Source organism: Chrysemys picta, chromosome 2, assembly GCF_011386835.1.
Source record: "Chrysemys picta bellii isolate R12L10 chromosome 2, ASM1138683v2, whole genome shotgun sequence".
Taxonomy (NCBI): domain Eukaryota; kingdom Metazoa; phylum Chordata; order Testudines; family Emydidae; genus Chrysemys; species Chrysemys picta.
Genome location: NC_088792.1, coordinates 244,351,246 through 244,372,610, shown reverse-complemented (window position 1 = coordinate 244,372,610; position 21,365 = coordinate 244,351,246). Strand labels below are relative to the sequence as shown.

General features: G+C 40.6%; 1 protein-coding gene across 3 annotated transcripts in view; it reads left to right on the top strand.

The window, feature by feature from the left end:
• MMP16 (matrix metallopeptidase 16) overlaps positions 1-21,365 on the top strand; it is a 309,944-nt gene that overhangs the window by 41,655 nt on the left and 246,924 nt on the right. Inside the window, exon 1 of one of the 3 annotated variants that reach the window (XM_005299375.5) lies at positions 17,836-18,362. The exons of 1 other annotated variant lie outside the window; for it this stretch is intronic. In XM_005299375.5, coding sequence (XP_005299432.1) covers positions 18,231-18,362 — 132 coding nt within the window. In that variant the 5' untranslated portion in view covers positions 17,836-18,230. Of the gene's footprint in view, positions 1-17,835; positions 18,363-21,365 lie in introns of those variants that run through there. One more of the 3 variants, XM_065585862.1, reaches the window with a different exon arrangement.

Here is a 21,365-nt window from a genome sequence, read left to right as displayed (position 1 = left end):
AAAAAGAGTTACTGTGGTTAAAAGATCATAATACATGAAGATATCAATAAAGTTCTTAGGTTAGTTTCATAGTAGAGATGGTGAGGTTGCTGATTTATAAAAGTCCTTCCAGAATCACTTCAATAGGCTATAGTCCAACAGGCAGTCCATGTGTAGAGTTGGCTCAAATTCTTCCATGAGAATTTGCAGGGATATTTCAGCATAGGCCTGGAGATTTCAGTCTTGTGGTTTGAACTTCCCTTGACAAAGTTTAAGCAGATCTGAGATTAAAAGGATCAGGCCCTAGAGTTCTTTTATAGTTCTCTAGCAGGCTATGGTAGCCATTTGATAGCAGACATCACAGCAGGCATTCCTTGGATGAAGAATAGGTAATATACTTTGTTGCTTTGAAGTAATCTCTATTTCCTAGGCACATAGCAGTTACTAGCTGCATTCATTAGCATAAGGTAATTAACAATTGAAGCAGTTCATAGACAGTTTACTACCAAACTTCAAAGAAAAATATAGACTATGATATTATTACACCACCAGTTTAATCTAAATGTTAATATTCCTTTTCATCTCTGAGTCGATAGACTATAGAAACAAACAGGAACAGAAGTTTATCATCTACAAGCTAATTAGATCACATTGATAAACTTCTAACAGATACAGGTAAATAGGCATACAATTACTATCTAATTCACTGACAATGCAGGCTTATATTTTAAAAAAGTTATCAAAGCTGGGTAAAGTTGACTAAATATCTACGATCAATGTCCCTGTTTACCATTTCAATACTTCTGTAATGTGTTCTTAAAGGTTGATTTAGGGTCACTTAGCCTGCTATTTGCTTAACCCTAACTGGCTCAGTGTCACAGTATTCAAGTAATAAATTCAAATAAATCATGATCTGCTTCTGGATATTCCCTAATCAGAAGCAAAGGATAAATTCACCTAATTAATTTTTTTTGCAGATAATTCACTTGACTCTCATATTTCAGGCTGCTTTTGCTGAATTTCTGTTAAATGTAGAGAAAAGTTGGTTTCCCTAGATCTTGTACTATTTCTCTTTCGTCTAGTTTGCATAATTGGTATATGGATTCATTATGTAAATGACATAATTTGCTGATCAGACTGGTGTGTTGTGTTTGTGTTTTGTAAAAGATTTAAATTCAGATATAATAGCACCAAAAACATCCAACCAGACAGTCAGACTATGCATGTGGACAATTGTGCCTTAGCCTTATAGAACAAAACAATTTAGCAGACTCTTGTGAATATGCCCCTAACATGTTATCCGTAGGACCTTAATTTGCAGTCTTTAGTGGTGGTTGTTTCTAACTGAATAAAAACTGTAAGACTAGGCCCTAGTTGTCCTTTTCCAGGTGGAGTGAGTATTGTAATTGACCAGAGCTTGTGTTTCAGACCACTCATGTTAACCACTTGAGTGTGTTAGCAATATACTCTGTGCCTCATCCAAGTCAGTGGGAGTCTTTCTACTGACTTCAAAGGTTTTGGATTAGGCCCTGAAATTTGTTCTGTGGTTCATTCCTTTGTTCTTTCCTCGCTTCTAGATAAATATCTAAAATACTCCAGATTTCTCCTTCAAATCTTCCTCAAAGCAGCTGCTTCACTCATGTTGTTTTCTTTTTGTCCCATCACTTCCTTACGGAATGGAATTAGCACCATATTTCATCAATGTCTACTCAGTTCTTGGTTCTCCTTTTGCCAAATTTCACAGAGCAATTGCATGAATCGTTGTTCCTCTAACCTGTCCTTTGTAGTCACAAATGCACATTCTTTGGAATTTAGGGATAGTCCTAAATGAGATACTATATCCTTTTCAACCATTTACTGTGTTTTCTGCATTTTCATGACTGCTGAATGTGCCACTGGCAGATTTTTCTAAATACCATTGTCACTATCGCTTTCCTGACACAGTATAGGACACAGCAGGATTCCATCACTAGCACAATCGCTTCCTGTCCAGCTCTTGTTAGTTATTATATGCTGTTTATTACATTAATTGGGTATAATCCAAATTCCCACATCATTTAACTTCTTGTAGTGCTAACTCCTGAAGCAAATCATCAGGCTTGCTAATAAAGATGATATCATCGCCATATTGTCAAATGCCACATTTTTTTCATGATTTTTTTCATGATTGATTATATTGTGAGATCATTTTGAACATCAAAGTAAATTTGCATTCTGTATAAAGTTTGAGCCAATGCAATGACAGAGCATAATTACTGAGTTGAATTCACCATGCCTTTTTGATATGGAAAGATGTGTTTAAGGGTAGTGGAGCAGAGAACAGATCATTTTGCTGTATGCAGTTTCGTAGTGGTGGCTCACACTTTAGCAAATAGTTCAGTCCTTCAATATCTTTCGGATTGTTCCATGAAAAACTCTGGAATTATAATTATGAAGAAATTCTGCATATACTATCCATATACTTATAGCACTATACAGGTTTTGCACTACGAGAGCTAAGGAAAGAGAGGACTCACATAATTCCTTAATCATCATTAAATTTACCAATTTGTAGATGAACTTTGTCTGTTTTTAAATGATGAAAATGGAACCTGCAGTATTTGCATTTAGCATCAAAAAGTGGAATGTTGCAGTTTGAACTAGAATAGCAATGTTATTGCCCTCTAGTGGGCTTCTTTATTTGCAATTGTGTAGTTATCCTGAAATGAGAGGCTTTAAAAGCACATGCTCTGTGACACATAATTATAAGTGTGAACCAGAAAATATCCATGATTTGAAAATATCCTATGATTTGATTTTTAGTGGATTATTTCTATGGTCACAAAACATATGTTATATTAAAGGAGGGAAACATTTATTTTACTAAATCAAACAATGAATAAAGCCTGTTATTCCCAAGGATTCAAAATCCACACAACAGAGGCACCAGCCAAGCAATCAAACAGGATTGCATATACCTCAAACAGTACAATTAGACTGAGTTGGTGATTGTCACTTGAATGCTACAATACATGTATTAATCAAACTCAATCATCCCTAGCCATTATTCATGCTTTCCTGCAACTTCAATGCTTGGTTTAATGTCCCAAATTAACCAGCATATAAAAGGGGCATGTCTTGTGTTGGGGATAGCGAGTAAGCCTCAGATTTAATTCCATCAATCAAAAAGTGAGAGAGAGTAATTTTAAAGACAATAAAAAAGCTATTTTCAGGGCTTTTGGGGCTACAGTAGAAAGGCTAAAGTTGAAAGGGACAGATTTACAAAGATATTTAGGTGCCTAAAGATGCAAACAAACATCTAGTGGGATTTTCAAAAGCACCTAAGCATGTTAGGTGTTTAATTCCTATTGGTTTCAATGGCATTTAGACAGCTAATCATCAGAGGCTTGTTTGTAAATCCCATTAGGCATGTGGCTGCATCTTTAGGCACCTATATACCTCTGAATCTGGCCCTTACACCAAAGAATATGACCTATATGTTTCATGTTTTTATTTGGATGAAGGAGTTAGTGTTTTGTGTTTTGATAAGATCTACCTATTTTTTTAAATAGAAAAGTAACTTAAGGGGAGTAAAATGTAGCTTCACAAATACTGTATATCTGAATGGGTTCTGAGTTTTGTTGTTTGTTTGTTTTTACCACTAAAGAGGACAGAGTATAATAATTTACCACTTTTTAGGTGTGCTGTGGCTGTTTTTGACCAAAGAGATGGCTTATTTCTGGGACATAAATAGCAAAACAAATGCCTATAGAATTATTAACTATTTCAACAAACTGCTTAGCACAGGATAGAAGCAGGGCCACAACTCTGAAAAATTCGGATCTAGGTTACATTAATGTAAATCCAAGTGCCCTTACTTGGAAGCAAATGGCGCTATTCTGGATTTACACTGGTAAATAAGACCACTGTTTTTTTTAATTCTTAGAACAAAACCATGTGAATAAATTAGGCCCAGAGCATTTAATTTGCTTATAAGTAATGAATACTATTTAAAACTTGTGAGTTTAAAGGCAGACAGAACGTACATCAATTATGCACAAGGAATTAGAAACAAATTGCTGTATCCTGTATTTCTCATGTTGCTGTAAATATATATAAAATCTGGCACAACTATAATTTATACCCCTTCTGCTTCAATCATTTACATGTATAGTATGCTCAAAATCACCTTGCACTTAATACCAGATTTTTAGAGGTTTGTAATAACAGTTAAATATTGTTTTAAAGATTATGTTGAATCTCTTGTTTAAATTGTATTCGTAAATTGTTTAATTTGCCAACAATGATCTCACTTCTATATACTGGCTGTTGATTTTGGCAAAAATAATACTTATACTAGGGTCCTCAAATGAGGAAAAGAGGACTGTGAAAGCAGAAGGGTCTACAGTCTAAAACTTTGGACTAAACAGAGTCTTTGGACTACACTGAGCCTTATCCTGCATGGCTGCATAATTATGTCTCTGTGGGGTCTACCTGGACCTTGGGTCCAGGCATGAAGTAGTGAGCAGACATTGTAGGTCCAATACTGTTCCAGAGAAGGTGGATGGGAAGGGCAGGAATTGGGTGGAGGTTTGTCTCTGACACCCTTGTTGTAAAGCACAAGCCAGCACAACTGAGCTAGCATCAGGGTGTTTTTTAATTTGCTGCTGCTCTAGGCCAAGTTCAAATCACTGTCCTCTGGGAGCAATGGAGAGGAAGGAGGGGTATGTGCCTTTGAGAGGCATAATTCCCTCTATCTGCCGCACAGCTATGCCCCACCCCCTACATCAGTGATGAGGCAACGCTACCATCTTGCTCTTTGTATCCAGTAATGCTGATAAGATACATTCCTCATTTAAGTCACGAATCTGCCACCCTTTCTCAGACAGAGTGGTACCTTATTCTGTGAAAAGGCCCTAATTTCAGGGGGATTAGTTCATAAAGTATTACTCAACATGAATAAGGGTGGCAGAATCTGAGCCCATTGAACTATTTGAGTAGTAAGGTATTACTGAACATAAGGTTGGCAGAGTCTGGCCCTTAGTTTTAAGAGACTCTGTACTCCCTACACTGCAAAAGATGCATTGTACTTCTCTGGTTGCTGTTACTCTTTCTGTATCTTTTTATGAACACAAAGGATCTCACTCTTTTCTCCTCTGAAGTATGCATTATTATTAATGCAAGGCTGTAACTGATTCATAGCAGTTGCCTTGAAGAATTTAAATATAGCAATAATCAAAGTAATTGTTCAACAAATGACTTTAAAAAACAGACACAAGAAATAAACTTGCAGGTATCATTAAGTTAAGATATTTGATATTGTAGGTTGAATCCTAGCCTCATTGACGTTAATGACAAATTTCCCACCTTATTACTAAAGGACACCAAAATTTGATTTTTCAGACCACTTCAAATACTCACTTAAAGAGACATAGGAAGGCAACAGGCAATGTGTAGGTTAAAGGGAACTTACAGGGAGATGACTCTTCTTTCTCATTCTATTCTGGTCCATTTCTTCATTCTTGCATCACCATATTCCTGGTAATCTCCCTTTGAAAGATATGGTCCTTGAGATCATTTCTCTTAGCTGCTATCATGTAATGTGCAATGCTGAGATCACATCATTCTGATTGTTGACTTCATCCTCCCTTTCCCCATCTCTGTTACTTCATCTTTTCCTTGGCCTTTGCATCAACCAGGATGTTTTCAGGATGGCATCATGTTTCCTCCATTCACTTTGATGTCTCAATCTCTCTTGCTTTGTACATGTAAGCAATCTGACCTCTCTCCATGTCAACAGAGCTACTCAATCTTCCTCTTTCAACCAGACTCACCACTTCTTTATTCCTTTTTCTACTTCTCTGATTGTATATCACCTCCTTTTGCACTCCTAGTTCCTTATTATGTATGGACCAGTTTGTGACCGACTTTTGCATGGGTTTCACAATCATAGTACAGAGACTGCACCCACCTTGCACCTGTAGGGTGCAAATTGCTCCCCCAAAATGGGGAGGAAACCAGCTATGGCTTGGAGGGGGAGTGGAGCAAGATAGATGCACAAGGAAGGATGCATGAAAGTTGCAGTCTGGCCCCCTCACTTCTCCTCCAGTTTCCCCCTTACTCCTTTTTTCATATCCTTTTATTTCCTTCCTCCATTTGAGGATACGTAAAATAGTCAATGGGTAACTTTTTGTTAAGACATGGCTTGCAGTAGTCCTATAGATTACCTATACTGTCTACACAGGAAAAAAAGAAATGTGGTAGCAAGTCTCCGAACCTGGATCCACTGACTTTAGGCTCGTGCTGCAGGGCTAAAAATAGCCGTGAAGGCATTTGGGCTCTGGCTAGAGCTCTGAAACCCAGCAAAGGGTAGGGTCTCAGATCCCAGACTCCAGCCCAAGCCACGTGAGCACAAGTTTGGTTAACCCAGGCTCTGAGATTTGCTGCTGCACAGGCTTTCTTTTTTGTTTTGGCTTGATTTGTTTTTTTTTGCTGTGTAGATGTAAGTCTTCTACAGACAACAGCCACAGTAATAGACTTCAGGGTAGACTAGCCACTACATTAGTCATTAGTTGTGTAAGCCTCAGGAAATCTCAGTGCACCCTTGGGACTACATTGCCATCTGTACAAAATCTGAAATCTGTGACGTTTTAAAACTTACTATTGATGACCAGTGAAATATTCAGTGTTACACAAAGCACTTGCATTAGATGTGCTGCTTGGTGTATGTAGGATTCCTAAAAAACATTATGGTGAAATGGACAATAATCAGAAACATTTGAAAGCAGGGAAATCTAGGTTTTCAGTCTGGTCTAATACGTTGACTAACAGCATCACCTCAAGCAACTCACTTGGCCAACTTGGGTCTGTGTCAGCAGTACTGTGAAACTGGGTAAAGACACAACTTTGAACAAAAAACAGATGCAGCAGCTGAATCACTTCTTAGAAAAGAGAGAATGATTCATTTTTGTTTCTGTCCAAACCAGAGCTGATGTCTCTGGCCCAAATATCACAGATGCAGATGCAGTGATTTCTAGCTCTGTGTTTTTAATCTTTGATAAATCAACTTAAAGTTCATGCAGTGCAAGATTCCATGTGATCTCCTTGGCAATGTGAAACAGTATCTTGGCATAATTCCCCCCCGTAAGTCCCTTTCTCATAGTTCCATACACAGAGGAGATCCTCTGCACATGGGTTCTTCCCTCCCCACAGGTGGATCAGCCACCTACTGGGCCCCATCTACAAAGGGAGGAGTTGGGGAGTCCCTGGATCAAAAGACTGAGCAGGTTAGGGAGATGGCTGAGATATGAGGGGGATGCATATCATCTCCCTTCAAGCTCCAGGGAGATTACAGGGATAAAGGAAAAGCCTTGCTTCTCACACAATGGGGCCCTGGGAGAAGCTTGAGCCATGGGGAGAGGAGTTGCTGAGAAGTGCAGAGCTGCAGCAGATGGCACTGGCCTCCTCAGAATCTTTGGAGGGGGAAATTCAACCCTTAAAGCCTAATCCCCAGTCCATACTTCTGCATAATTAGTTGCATAAAGTGCTTTTGCTTTGCTTTCTTCTCTTCACTGCAGGCTCTTTCCTTGAGCTGAAGAAGTTCCCAACTATGTTGTATTGGAGTTGTCATGACTAATAGTTCTGTTTACAGGTTCAAAATTCACTTTTCATGAATATTCTCCAGAATTTACTTAAAATTAGCTCCCTCTGTAAAAAAAAAAAAAAAAAAAAAAAAAAAAAAAAAAAAAAAATCCTGCCAGTTCTTCTAGTTCACTAGAATATTCATGGAAAGCAAACACAAACAGGAAATGAGCACAGCTGAAGTTAATATGTTTAAAAATTGAAGTGGATATTTGCAGAAAACCTTTCCTCTATTCACCAGCTCCAGTTAATGGAAGTTACTTGCATAAATCCCATAGCAATATGAGAAGGATACATAGCGCAATGTCATGCTCCTTCATGTCTCATTTTGTGTGCTGTTTTAAACAGCAGGGTTGGATACTTTGCTCTGCACAACTGTACTTTCTACTGCAGTACTTAAACCAAAGGTCCCCAGATTACACCATGAACCATGAATGGCAGTGACACAGGAACACTTTTTACAGTGGGGTTGCTGAAATCCAGTGGTCCACAAACTTTGCACCCCCTTACCTCTGTCCATGCCCCCTCTCCCCAGAGCTGAGGCCAGGACTGGGCCATGGCTCTGGGAAGGTGGGGGGGACGCAGAGAGGGGTAAAAGGGCTGAGGCTGGGACCATAACCGGGGCCAGGAGCAGAGCCCCAGGAAAGGGGCTGGTGGCAGGCGGGAGCCCGGGTGCAGGGCTGGCAGCAGAGCCCCAAAGTGGGGTCAGCAGCACAGGAACCATGAGTGTGGGGTCGGCGGCCAGGACCCCCCACAAGACCTGGGGGTGCTGCAACACCCCCCTCACCCCTAGTTCCCATGCCTATGATCAATGGCTGGGGGTTCAGAGAGAGCTGAGTGGCCATATGATGGGGGCTCCTCCTCCTTGTTTCCACCTACTAAATGCATTAAAAGAAAGCTCAAAAGGATATTTCCTAATCATAATTATTTTAGCAGTGAAGCAATTGCTTTATTTGCCACAAAGGTTTTATTTAATTGCTAACAGGAATGGAAGTGGTCCCCAAAACAAATCTTTATTAACACATGGCTAGTGCTTTAAAAAGGTTTGAGATCCCCTGGTTCATGCCATGAAAAGTCAATGGGGCATCTTACAAGTGATCACTTTCTGAATTATAGTGTCTGCAGAGGGTGAACTTCACCCTTTCCCCCTAGGTAGCACTGACTAGTAGAGGCAGAGTTCGGATGCTGTACAAGTGATGGTTATTATTACACCCAATGAACTATGAATTTCTGCAAGTAAGATCACTTCTGAAAGCTACACATGCTGTACTTATCCAATAGTAACACCCCAACCATAACACTGTCCTCATCTCACTTATACTAGCAGGTCCTTACCATCAGTCAAGTACATTTTTAATCATTAAATGAAAAGCTTGTTTCCTGAAGCAAAAGAAGAATCTGTGCTCTAACAGGCATCAAAATGAGGGAAGAAAGTATTAATATTTCAACCACTGCTCCCACTGAACAGTCAATGGGTGAGCATGCAATGATACCCAACGTATGAGGATCTTTCCATCCAAAAATAAAACTAATATAGTTGGAGAACTTTAAATTGTAGTAAATAATCTTAAGGTATGAAGTGGACAACTTAGGGCTGGTCCACACTAAGCCCCCAGTTCGAACTAAGATACGCAACTTCAGCTACTTCAGCCATGGGTCACACGCGGCAGGCAGGCTCCCCCGTCGACTCCGCCTACTCCTCTCGCGGAGCAGGATTACTGGCATCGACGGCGAGCACTTCCGGGATCGATTTATCGCATCTAGACAAGAGGCGATAAATTGATCCCAGAAGATCGATTGCTTGCTGACGAACTAGCGGGTAAGTATAGACGTACCCTTAAAATCTGGCCCAGGTATATAATCTTCCCCCTTGAGATGTGGAAGAAATTACTATCTATAGGAAGGAATAGTTCTATATTTTAATGTAGATTAAAGACACATTTTGTTTGGGTTTTGACTTCATTAACCCTTGGTTATAATGTATGAAAAATTAACATTACATTTTACTTCTGTAAAAACTCGATGAGAACATAATTTACACAGACAAGTTAAGAGTCTTCTCCCCCCCATCCACTCTTCATAAATTTTCCCAGATCTTCAGCCCACATCCTTGCCCCTCTTCCTCCTTTCCTCCCCACCACCCCCAAAAAAACATTACATGGAACTGATTGGTATCTGTAATCAGGGTCGGCTCCAGCATTTCTGCCGCCCCAAGCAAAAAAAAAAAAAAAAAGCCGCAATTGGCGGTGGCAGTTCAGCGGCAGGCCCTTCGCTCCTAGAGGGAGCGAGGGATCTGCCGCCCCCAAATTGCCGCAGGTGCCGCCCCCTCCCTTGGCTGCCCCAAGCACCTGCTTGTTAAGCTGGAGCCGGCCCTGCTGTAATGCATGGAATGGAAATATTCATCACCATAGCAATAAAATGCCTTGGTGGGGATCAGAGCACTCATCTAAAATGTGTGGAGCAAAAAGGTTACACAGATTTTGTGCCTGAAGCATTAAAATAAACAATGTGAAGAACTGATTGTATTCTATTGAAGGGTCAGGAGAATGAAAATATCTGAGCAACCATTAAATTACTGCGGTGCCTGCTGCCATGATCTCAAGTATCACCAAGGAGTTTGGTACCCAGAAAATGCATATCTGGTGTCTAATACTATATTTTTTCAAAGTAATGGTTAAAAAATATGTGGTATATGTTGGCGTATCATGTCACCTGTATTTATTATCCTCTAAAACGGAAAAAGTTAATATGGGGTCAAGAAACTGTATAGTCTGTTTAGGAAAAAGACTTTAATTTTGTTAAATGGCTAGTAAAAATGCTTTCTAAATGTATAACAGATGCATTCTTGCACCCAAGATAATAAATAAATAAATTAGATTTAAGCACCAAATTCTGCAGACTGTGAAGTTACTTGGTATACGTATTGGTTTAAGCGAAGAAAAAACTTAGCCCTCAAAATCATTATTGCATTCCTCGCCATTTATATTTTTTACTTGCTCTTGTTGGATACTTCTGTGTGACATGCTGGCAATGTACATGGTTGTACTGTGCTATGGGAGACTATCCAGGTCAAATCTAGGCATGTAGACATTCAAATCAATGGAGCTATGACAATTTACACTAGCTGAGGATGTGCCCTGTAAAATAGAATTTGACCCCTTTGGTGTATATATCTGTTTTTACACCCATTAGATCTGAGAAAGTAATATTGAACAAACAATTTATTATATATTTCACCTCTTTTACTGTTCATGAACTATCTGTGAACAGACTGCAACATTATCAAATGTATTTATTTCTCAAAATTATTTGCAAATGTCTTTAGCAAATGATTTTTAGTCTGGAGATCCTTTGCAAAACAGTTTATTGGGAATGTTCAAATGTTCTTTAGTCACTTAATTCATTTGATTTGAAGAATGTACCCAATTAATAAAGTACAAATTTTGAATTGCATAATTGATTGTAAATTAGCAATTTGAAATGTGACTGATCACTTACACAATTTGAAAATAAACTTCCACTCTGTGAATAATTTTCATTTTTGTGAATATTTCCACTAGTAAAGCTTGTTCACAATATTTTCAAAAGCCAAAATAAAAATGAACACAAGAATAGTCAAAGCAATTTTAAAAGAAAATTTAAACTAATATATTTTTAGCATTCACTCAGCTCTATTATTTAAATAACAAAAGAAACACAAACTATAAAGAAAAATAAGAGTTCTTTGAAACCATTGTTTTGCACATTCAATTCTATATATATATATCTATATATAGATATATATATAGATATATATATAAACACATTCAATTCTCTCTCTATAATATAACACATTCTATTAAGCACTATACATATTCCAACATCACGGAGACCTGCACATATGTCTGTGAGATGAGAAAGCAAGAAGTATGTGACTTACACTCCCGAATTTCCCTTCACTTCTTGTCAGCTCTCTGGTTTCCATCTATAATGGAAACCTGAAACTCTACTCTTCATATCAAAAGAAATGTGTGCGCACACTCTCTCTCTCTCTGACCTACGCCCATGTGCGTGCACACACAGTTGGAACCTTCTTGATGTGTACATTACAACTAAAGCCACTACTTAATTCTAATAGTGCTACTTTCATCCTGCTGAAATCCCCAGTGTTTCTTTCCTAGCCAAGTCAGGGCCCATTCCTTCAAGGTCCAGAGCACTTCCTACAGGACACCATGTGCCTTCAATGCCCCCCATTTTGGTAGCTAATAGAGCTAGTTAGGAATTTTCCTTCAGAATGATTTTCCAACAGAAAATATCCTTTTTGCAAAATTGGAAATTTTGTTAGGAAATTTATTTTTTCCATCAGGAAAATCAAAATGACAGCTCCCCCTGGAAGGCTATTGTCAATTCCACTTTCAGTGGCCAATGTCCTCTACAGTGCTCAGCCTGTTGGCTTCCCCCACAGACAGAAAGTCAAAGTGACTGACAGCCAGCAAGATGGAGAAATCCCATGTTGGTTCTCCCAAAATGGATTTTTTCTGAAAATCCCTTCCCATGAAAGTTTTCCTTTAGAAATTGTTGTCCCCATGTGGGATGAATTTTAAAAAAAAAACATGGCATTTTAGAGGAAGAACTTTCCATTTTTCAACCTGCCCTAGTAATTAAATTTATTGTAAATCCCCATTAAAATTAATGAGAACTAGGCATCCGAATCCTCTAGGCAGCTTTAACAACCTTAGCCTAAAAGTATGATTGCACTGTGTAGAAGCCTCTGTGAAGTTAAAGGTCATATGATTATACTGCCTCTTCTTACCCAGGCCTAGCTGAAGGAAATATGCTTCAGTTCTTTATTGGGGTGTCTCTCGATGGTAGGAGTGTGAAGTGTTGTCCCCTCTTGCTATTTTATCATGAGTCTTGCAATATTGGGGGGTGGGGATGGTTTTTGTTTGTTTTGAGGCCTGATTTGTGATTTTTAGAACACTTGGGTTGGCAATACTCACTGTTTAAAAGTTCTTTGGTTTCCTAAGGTTGCTATTCATTTTTGTAAGAGGGACAGCTGCCTCCTGAGTACCCCCTCATGGCCAGAGGTCACTCAGCAACATCCTGCCTTTGTTTTTCCCTCCTTGGAGCCCCTACTAACTCTCTCAGTCCAAAGGTAATAAAATCATTCCCTTTCTGGGGTCCAGTTTATTTAGTTCTCTGTATACATGCTGGCCCTTTTGGTCTCCCAACCCAGTTCAGTCTCTCTCTCTCTCTCTCTCTCTCTCTCCCCTTAAGTAAGCAGTTCCTAGCCCTCCTTCCTAGAGCTGAGTACTATCACAGTCACTCCCAGGCTTTTCCTGGCTGAAGTCCAGCATCCTGGCGTTGACTACTCAACTCCCTTTGGATCAGGGTCTTCCTGGCAGGAGCCTTCCCCCTTCTCGGCAGCTTCCTGTTGCCCTTTATAGGGGAATTTTCTGCCTTCCATCCATGCTGTTAACATGGCACAGATGGCCTGGAGCAGTTCTTTCAATGATCCTTGTGTAGTGTCTGCTTGGGGTGGATTTCTTTTTTTAATTATTATTCCTTTCTCTTTGTATATGGTAGTGTATAATATTTTGATAATAGTCTTTTATGTTTTATGTGAATTAAGGTGTTTTTCTTGTTACCTTTCTCTCTCTCTCATATGTATAATACCTATACATATCCCATCGTAAAACTGCATTGTGAGGATGTTAAAGCTGCCCGTTTAAGCTCTCAAAATTCAAAAACATACGAAGTTGAAGTTGTACATGCAACCTGAATGCTGCTCCCTTGTGCATATGCATTCCTATGCAGTCTTTGGTTACATGATCACCTACTATTTCTCAAACAATACAATAAAAATACATAATTTTGGAGTCATGCACTATGAACTTCTATGAGGGAAGGGCTTTCCTTTTGTCACTTGCAGGCCTGTCTCTAGGAGATAGGTACCACTCTCTTAGGTGGGTTCTCTCCCTCGCTTCTTGCAGGTTGGCTTCTTTACATGTTTTTTTTGCAAGTGGACTCTCTTCAAATTAGTTTCCTATTATTAATGATGCTCTCTTCTTACCAGAACAGTGTGGAATTTTCCTCTTTAAATAGTTCCTACATTGCTCCAAAATCTCTCACAAGTAGTCTATAAATTTAAAATGGTTTTACTCAGGAGCCCCAGGTATTCAGTGATTCTGAGACCAGTGAGTTTACCTCTTGGGCCCCCTTTGCAGTAGAACTTTGCTCCAGAATTTAAGCTTTCATTAGACAAGTGTTTTGCTGTCAGGGTTGCAAGGATATCTGATGCTGTCCGATTGCAAGTGCAATCTGATGCACTGTTGTCTTCCCAAGTTTACAGCACAACAGCTCTGAGAGGTGCAAATCAAACCATTCATCTCCTTAGCTATTAACTGAAATCTACCAATTTTGACTTAAATGTCAACATTAACTACTTTATTGCTCAAGTATCAGGGGGTAGCCGTGTTAGTCTGTATCCACAAAAACAACAAGGAGTCCGGTGGCACCTTAAAGACTAACAGATTTATTTGGGCATAAGCTTTCGTGAGTAAAAAATCTCACTTCTTCAGACCCACGAAAGCTTATGCCCATATAAATCTGTTAGTCTTTAAGGTGCCACCGGACTCCTTATTACTTTATTGCTGTTCATTTTGGCAGAAGCATCCAGCTCAAGGGCTCACACCATAATCCCCAAATAACTCTTTAGTAGCCAAATGTCAAAACTGTGCCGCTAGCTGTCAAAACCTCAGCTTCCCACAACAACTTCTTATTATAGTGTCAATACAAAAACACTGAAAGCTGATAATGTGGCGGGGGAGGGGAAGTGTACAATGAATGTAATTTGACAACAAAATAAACAACATAGGAACAATTTAGCATGGTCGGCTTGTTCGTTACTTTTTAATTCATTCATTAAAAAAAGTCCATTTTAAAATTTAAATTAAGCTGCTGCAGAATTTCCATTCCTCTGCACCTGGGTGCCACAAAATGCAGGAAACATGCCTCAGAATTTAGGTGCAGCTTGATACAAAGTTACAGGGGCCTTATCCTTGTCGCATGAAACCATGTATGGGACAGCCCACCCTTTGTTTTTATCCTAAATAGCTGCCTATTCACTTCTTTCTTGACCAACTGGCATCCTCTGGGAGATCTGTTGACACTCTTAGAAAACTTGTAGGAGTTGTTGTCCCTTCACAAATTGTTCTGCTGTGCAGGAAGATCCTCTCAGGCCTCCTTGCTGCTGGCTCCTCAGGTTCTGTACGAGTCACCTGTTGCTACTGAGCATTATTTATTTGTATTTGTTTCTTTCTTTAGCTTTTAACAACACTTATCTCATACTCAAGGTGCCTCATATAAATTAAAGAGATGATATTCAACACAAACTATTAAGATCTTACAATCCTTATTGAATTGGCATTACAGCATTACCACAAGCTCAGTGAGTAATCATTGCCACAATCCCAGTGCCATCTGGCTCATTTGCGAGTGCTCAGGCATAAAGAGCCCTTGCGTTGAAGTCACAAATGTGGAGAAATTGCTGGGAGAGCCGATGTTTAGGAGCGCCTGTGTTAGGAGCGCCTGTTTTTAAACTCCACATAACAAAAGCTGAAGAATGGAGATTATGCGGGGAGGGAAGAGGAACCAAGAGGAATAATTGTTTTAAAATTTAGAAAATAAAATTAAATGTGAGGATACACACAGACTAGGTGGGTAGCACGTGACTTAGGAATTTGAATGCACCCGTGGGATTTCCATAGTTACACTCCATTCTCCATAGCTACAACTCCATTCTAATAATTTTTAAAACATGGTTTCATTAAATAATTAATTTTTACTAATGTTACCACATTTTTCCTTCAGAAATTTTTCCTTTCTTAATGTATCTTTTTCTCTATCTTTTGTAGTGTGTTTTTCCTCAGTCCTAAATTTCATACTCTGCTCTACAGCTTCTGGACATTAGATGTAAACACCACCATATCCCAGCTATCTCGGTGCTTTGCAGAGATCCTCATGTGGATGAAGAGCACATGGTGAAAGTCCAGCCTCTCTGTCACAATCACCCATAAATACACTGCTGTCCCCAAGCTGTTTCCCTATATACACAAACACATTTTCTCTTGCCTCCTCCTTTGACACAAACTCAAACTCCCCCATTCTCTGTGAGGCACTCACATACATTCCTGTCCCCAGTTTTCCCTGTTCTATTGCATATAGGTTCTTATTCTGTGCTCATCGTCGTAGTATCTGAGTGCCTTCCAGTAGCACATTAAGCAGCTTGACTAACATCTGTCATGTGTTTGGTGTTTTGCCCTCTCCACATGAGGAGAAGGGTATGCAGCTAAGTGCTTTTTTGTGGTAGCTTGTCTTTGTTTTTTGGGGGGCGGAGGGGTGTTATTTTGTTTGTTTTTTTCATATATATATTTGTGATCCTACTCCACCACACACACTTCTATTTTTTGTTCCCCCATATAAACACTCCTGGCGGTATTTCTCTCTCTTTGAAGATCTCCCTTGCCCTACACACTCCTGGGCCTCTTCTCCCCAAACACACATATTCATGCACTCCTAGTCTGAACCATTCCAGTTTTTTCAACCCTAATTCAATAAGGTTTAATTAAATAAAGTTTATCTTCATCCCATAAAGTTTGTTCGGGATATTACAGGATATTGTCAGTCACTCACACTCTGATGAGGATAATGGACAGCATTGGGCCAGTGACATATCCTTGTGGGACCTCAGTAAAAACACCACATTTAATGACCATTCCCCATTTAACATTTACATTCTGATCTCTATCATAGAGTCCAAGGCCAGAAGGGAACACTGTGATCATGTAGTCTGACCTCCTGTACAACACAAGCCGTAGATCTTCTCCAAATAATTCCTAGAGTATATATTTGAGAAAAAAATCCAATCTTCATTTAAAAATTTGGCAGTGATGGACAATCCAGTGTGACCCCTGGCAATCAGTTCCAATGGTTAATTACTCTTTCTGTTAAAAAAAAGTATGCCTTATTTTCAGTCTGAATTTGTTTAGCTTCAGCTTCCAACCATTGGATCAGGTTATGTCTTTCTCTGCTAGACTGAAGAGCCCATTATGAAGTATTTGTTTCCTGTGTAGGTACTTTTAGACTCGAGTCATCCCTTAACTTTTTTTTTGTTAAGCTAAATAGACAGCTCCTTGAGTCAGTCACTGAAAGGCAGGTTTTCCAATCCTTTAATTATTCTGGTGTCTTTTCTCTGAATCCTCTTCAGTTTATCAACATCCATCTTGAATTGAACTGGACACAGTATTTCAGTGGTGGTTGCACCAGTGCCAAATGCAGAGGTGAAATAACTTCTCTACTTCTACTCAAGATACCCTTGTTTATGCATCCAAGGATCACATTATCCCTTCTGGCAACACTGTTGCACTGGGAGCTTATCAGGGAGCCATATGCAGTTTTTAATCCATTTACTATGCACTACATTGCTTTTGTATAATGCTGATTTTTTTTATCAGGATGTGTGGTCAAATACCTTACCGAACTCTAAGTCTGTTATTGCAAGAGTTTATCAACCAAACTTGTGATCTCATTACAAAAAAAATCAAGTTAATTTGACAGCACCAATTTTCCATAAAATCAGTCTTGTCTTGAGGTTGCTCATAATGACAAGTGTATCCAGAGCTATATAGTGAAGGTCTATAAAGAGAGCTGTGTAAAGGTAGTGTGTAATGAGGGATATATAAAGATAATTATATTACAAGTGGACATTAGGGAACGTATCGAGAGATTTATACGAAAGGTGCATATAGAAAATTGTGTAGAGGTTTTCTTAGCAGGGAGGAGGCTGGGCAGTATATAGACACAAGGTTAATGTTGTCCCTCACATACAATTTAGTGTCACAGTACACTTGGCAAGCAGGGCAGTTTATGAAAAGGGAGAAGTGGGCTCCAACACATTCTTATGAATTGAGGGAATTAAGGAATTTACAGATTTGTCAAACTTCACTGGGCAGGAGAGTTCCTAACTAGGGTGTGTGTGTGTGTGTGTGTGTTAAACTCACTCATCCCACAGCCTTTCTTGGAAATCCGTTCCAACAGTTGTAACAGCTTGTGAGAGAGCCCCTGCTTTAGAGGGGGGATCAGGTCATTCCAGCACAGACTGAAAGTAGCCTTTCAGGATTGTCTCCTTTAAGATGTATGTGAGGAGGCTGACTCTGGAGGAGGAGTTATGTAGATTACAGATGAACATTCTGGAGTGGAGGAGAGAAGAGAGAGGAGAGGCACAAGCACAGGCAGGGCAGGGGAGCACAGGCAGCCAAGCAGCAAAGGCCTTTCCGTGCAGGAGGGGGAGGAGGAGGAGGACACAGAGGCGGCTGCTGTGCAAAGGGAAAAGCCTTGCAGGAGCTGCAGCTGTACTTGGACGCCACATTCCCTCCTTACGGGACTGAGGATGAGTAAGAGCTGACCCTGCTGCTGCTGCTATCTGTGTTGTGGAGTGAAGTGTCTGTTTCTTCTCCTCCTCCTCCTCCCCTGTTGTGGGTGAACCTGCATTAAGGGTTCTTCACCAACACTGGGGACTGTTTGTTTGTGTAAGGGGAAGGAGAGAGAGCAGAGAGAAAGAGACTCTTCCATCCACTGAGGCGCAGTTCACTATGATCTTACTCGCATTCAGCACTGGAAGCCGGTTGGATTTCGTACATCATTCCAGGGGGTTTTTCTTGCAAACCTTGCTTTGGATTTTATGTGCCCCCGTGTGCACAGCGGAGCAGTATTTCAATGTGGAGGTAAGATCAGCCGGGTGTATGTGTGAGTGTGTGTGTGTGTGTTTCCTTCCTCCTTCCCTTTCTTCCGAAGGCTGTTCCCCAATATTTGGGCTGATTCAGTAAAACAGCTCCCCAGCCATGTCTCCGGAGCAGCCAAGACACACATGCACATTGGCTTTGCTTTCCTGCAGCAGCCAGTTCTCGGATCCGAGTTCCCTTGTCTGATGGATGCCTGTTAGCCGGAGAATCCCGTTATCCTCGGCAGCCCAGAGCTAGACCACATCATTGTGCCCGGGATATGCCGGGAAGATACGAATCCCTAAACACAAGCCAGTGGCATAATAAAAGGAGCAAGGGTATATAATACCCAGACAGCTCGGAGAAAGCTGCAGGGATACCTTTGACTTCAGATGTCTTGCTGTTTTAAACAAAGGGGAAAAAATAAATGAAAGAGAGTCTAATGTGGAGGAAGGGGGGAGGGAAACTTGATACGTTAGTATATCTCCTTGTCAAATATTTAAGCACAAAAGCTGGTCTTTTTCTCATTTAAGCATGACTGAATACTTGTTACTAGAAATGCCTAAATAAATGCTATTTAGTTGCGACTAAAGTTGGAGGGTGGGGAGAGCCAAGAAGGAATTATATATATATATATATATATATATATATATATAAAGTAGAAAAGCGAATTAAAATGAATAGTTTCCCTAGGAATTTTGCTGCCACAGTGAGATTTCAGTGTATGCCCCCCATTTCCAACCCCTATTCTAATCCACCCCAGTTTTTCAGTTTTGATTTTTTATGTTATGCTTTCCATTAAGAAATATTTGTTACTATGTCTCCTTTGTGCATATTCTTTCTTCCCTTTTTTCCTTGCCTTTCATGGTGTATCTTGATGCATCCTTTTCTGCAGTTTGGTTTCCTTTAATCTGATTTTTCAGTACTGTATAATACTTCCCTCTCTTTTCTTCCCATCCACTCCGGTCCTTCACTTTCCTTTCTTTCTTGTTCTGTGTATGTCTCCCTACTTTACACATTTCTTTCATTCTCTCGCTCACACTATAATTCCATTCTTTTGTTATCTGCCCATACTCGTCACTTGCTTCTCTCCCGTCCATCCTGCTTTCTGAACTTTCTGCTGCATCCATAGACCATACAGACCATTTGTTCCTATCTCCAGACTGTCTCTCACCCACACACTTGTATTCCCTGAACTCTTTCTCTAGCACAAATATACTCTTGTCCCCAACATCTCTCTCTCTCACACACACACATACATGCACACACACACACACACACACACACACACACACATTTCCTCTTTCTCTTACATAAACTCCTGTTCCCCTAGCTCTCACCCACTTACATACATTCCTGCCCCACAATGAAGAAATCTCCCTCAGACACACCCCTGTCCCATATCTCCTCAACCCCAGACACATCTGTACTTCATATCAATTATGCCTCATCCAAGATCTCCCCAAACACACCTGGTGTCTTCCACAAAAAATCTCTTCCAGGGTAGACATTGGGTCTACCCCCAAAAATCTCCCCCCAGACAGACCTGGTCCCCTTCCCCATCCATGTTCCCCCCCTCCACACACACACTCGCTCACTTCTAGTCTCCCCCTGTGCACTGTTGGTCTATTCCTCCAGGATCTCCTCCCATACACAATACAGGTCTCTCTGGCCAGGTCTACACTAACCCCCTAATTCGAACTAAGGTACGGAACTTCAGCTACGTGAATAATGTAGCTGAAGTTCGAAGTACCTTAGTTCGAACTTACCTTGGTCCACACTCGGCAGGCAGGCTCCCCCGTCGACTCCGCGGTACTCCTCTCGCCGAGCTGGAGTACCGCAGTCGACGGCGAGCACTTCCGGGTTCGACTTATCGCGTCCAGACTAGACGCGATAAGTCGAACCCAGAAGTTCGATCGCTCGCCGCCGAACTACCGGGTAAGTGTAGCCAAGGCCTTAGTCTCTCCTCACCCAAGTTCACCTCTCCCACACACCCATTTCTGGTCTCTTCCCGTCCCAAGATTTCCCCACTGATCCAATACTAGTCTCTCCCTCTCCACCACCAAGAGTTCCCCCCACCACACACATTCTCCAGGGGTCACTTTCCCAAGATCTCCCCACACACACTCGTGGTCTCCTCACATCAGTCTCTTCTCATGTAATCCTGGTCTCTCCATGCCATCATTAAGATTTCCTCCCCGCTCAAAACTCCTGGTCTCTTTTGCTCCAAGATCTCTTCCTCTGCCATTTCTGGTCGCTCGTCCTCACACACACACACACACACACACACACACACACACACACACACACACACACACACACACCTTTTCTCTTTCCCCTAATATTTCCCTCCCCCTTGTGTTAGATTGTAAATTCTTTGGGACAGAGACCATGTCTTTCCATCTGTTGTACAATATTTAGCCCAATGGAGCCATGATCCTGATTGTGGCCTTTGGAGGCTACTGCAATATAAATAATAACACTCACTTCTAGTAATTTTCTTAATTTCCCTCAGTATTTTTCCTCGCATGCAGTGCTGCTCTGTTTCCTTCCCCCTAATGTTTCTCCCACCCTTCCGAGCTGACGTGCACATTTTGATTCTTCTCTCAATCATGTCTCCTGCTATACTGCTACTTTCTCAACTTCATTCTTTCATTGGTGGATATAAAAAGAAGCATAGAGGAAGAGAGGAGACAGCTTTGTGTACCCTTTCCTGTCTTCCCTTAGTGGCCCTCTGCTGGGGATATAAAAGAAATTTCAGCTACAGAAGAACTTCCTCCTCCCTCTGTAAACTTATTTGCTGGCCACTGGTTCTGCTGGAGAGATGGGCAGTAGATGGAGTTATGGTGGGAGGAGAGAGAGAATGTCATAGTCTAGTGGGGCACAAAGGGGAGGCCAACCACAACACGTGAGAGGTTTTCAGGGGAAAGAGGAAAAGCCAATTTATTTTTTCCCTTCTCTTCAATATGGAAAATAGCAGATTTTGAGGGGGAAGTACAGTACCAC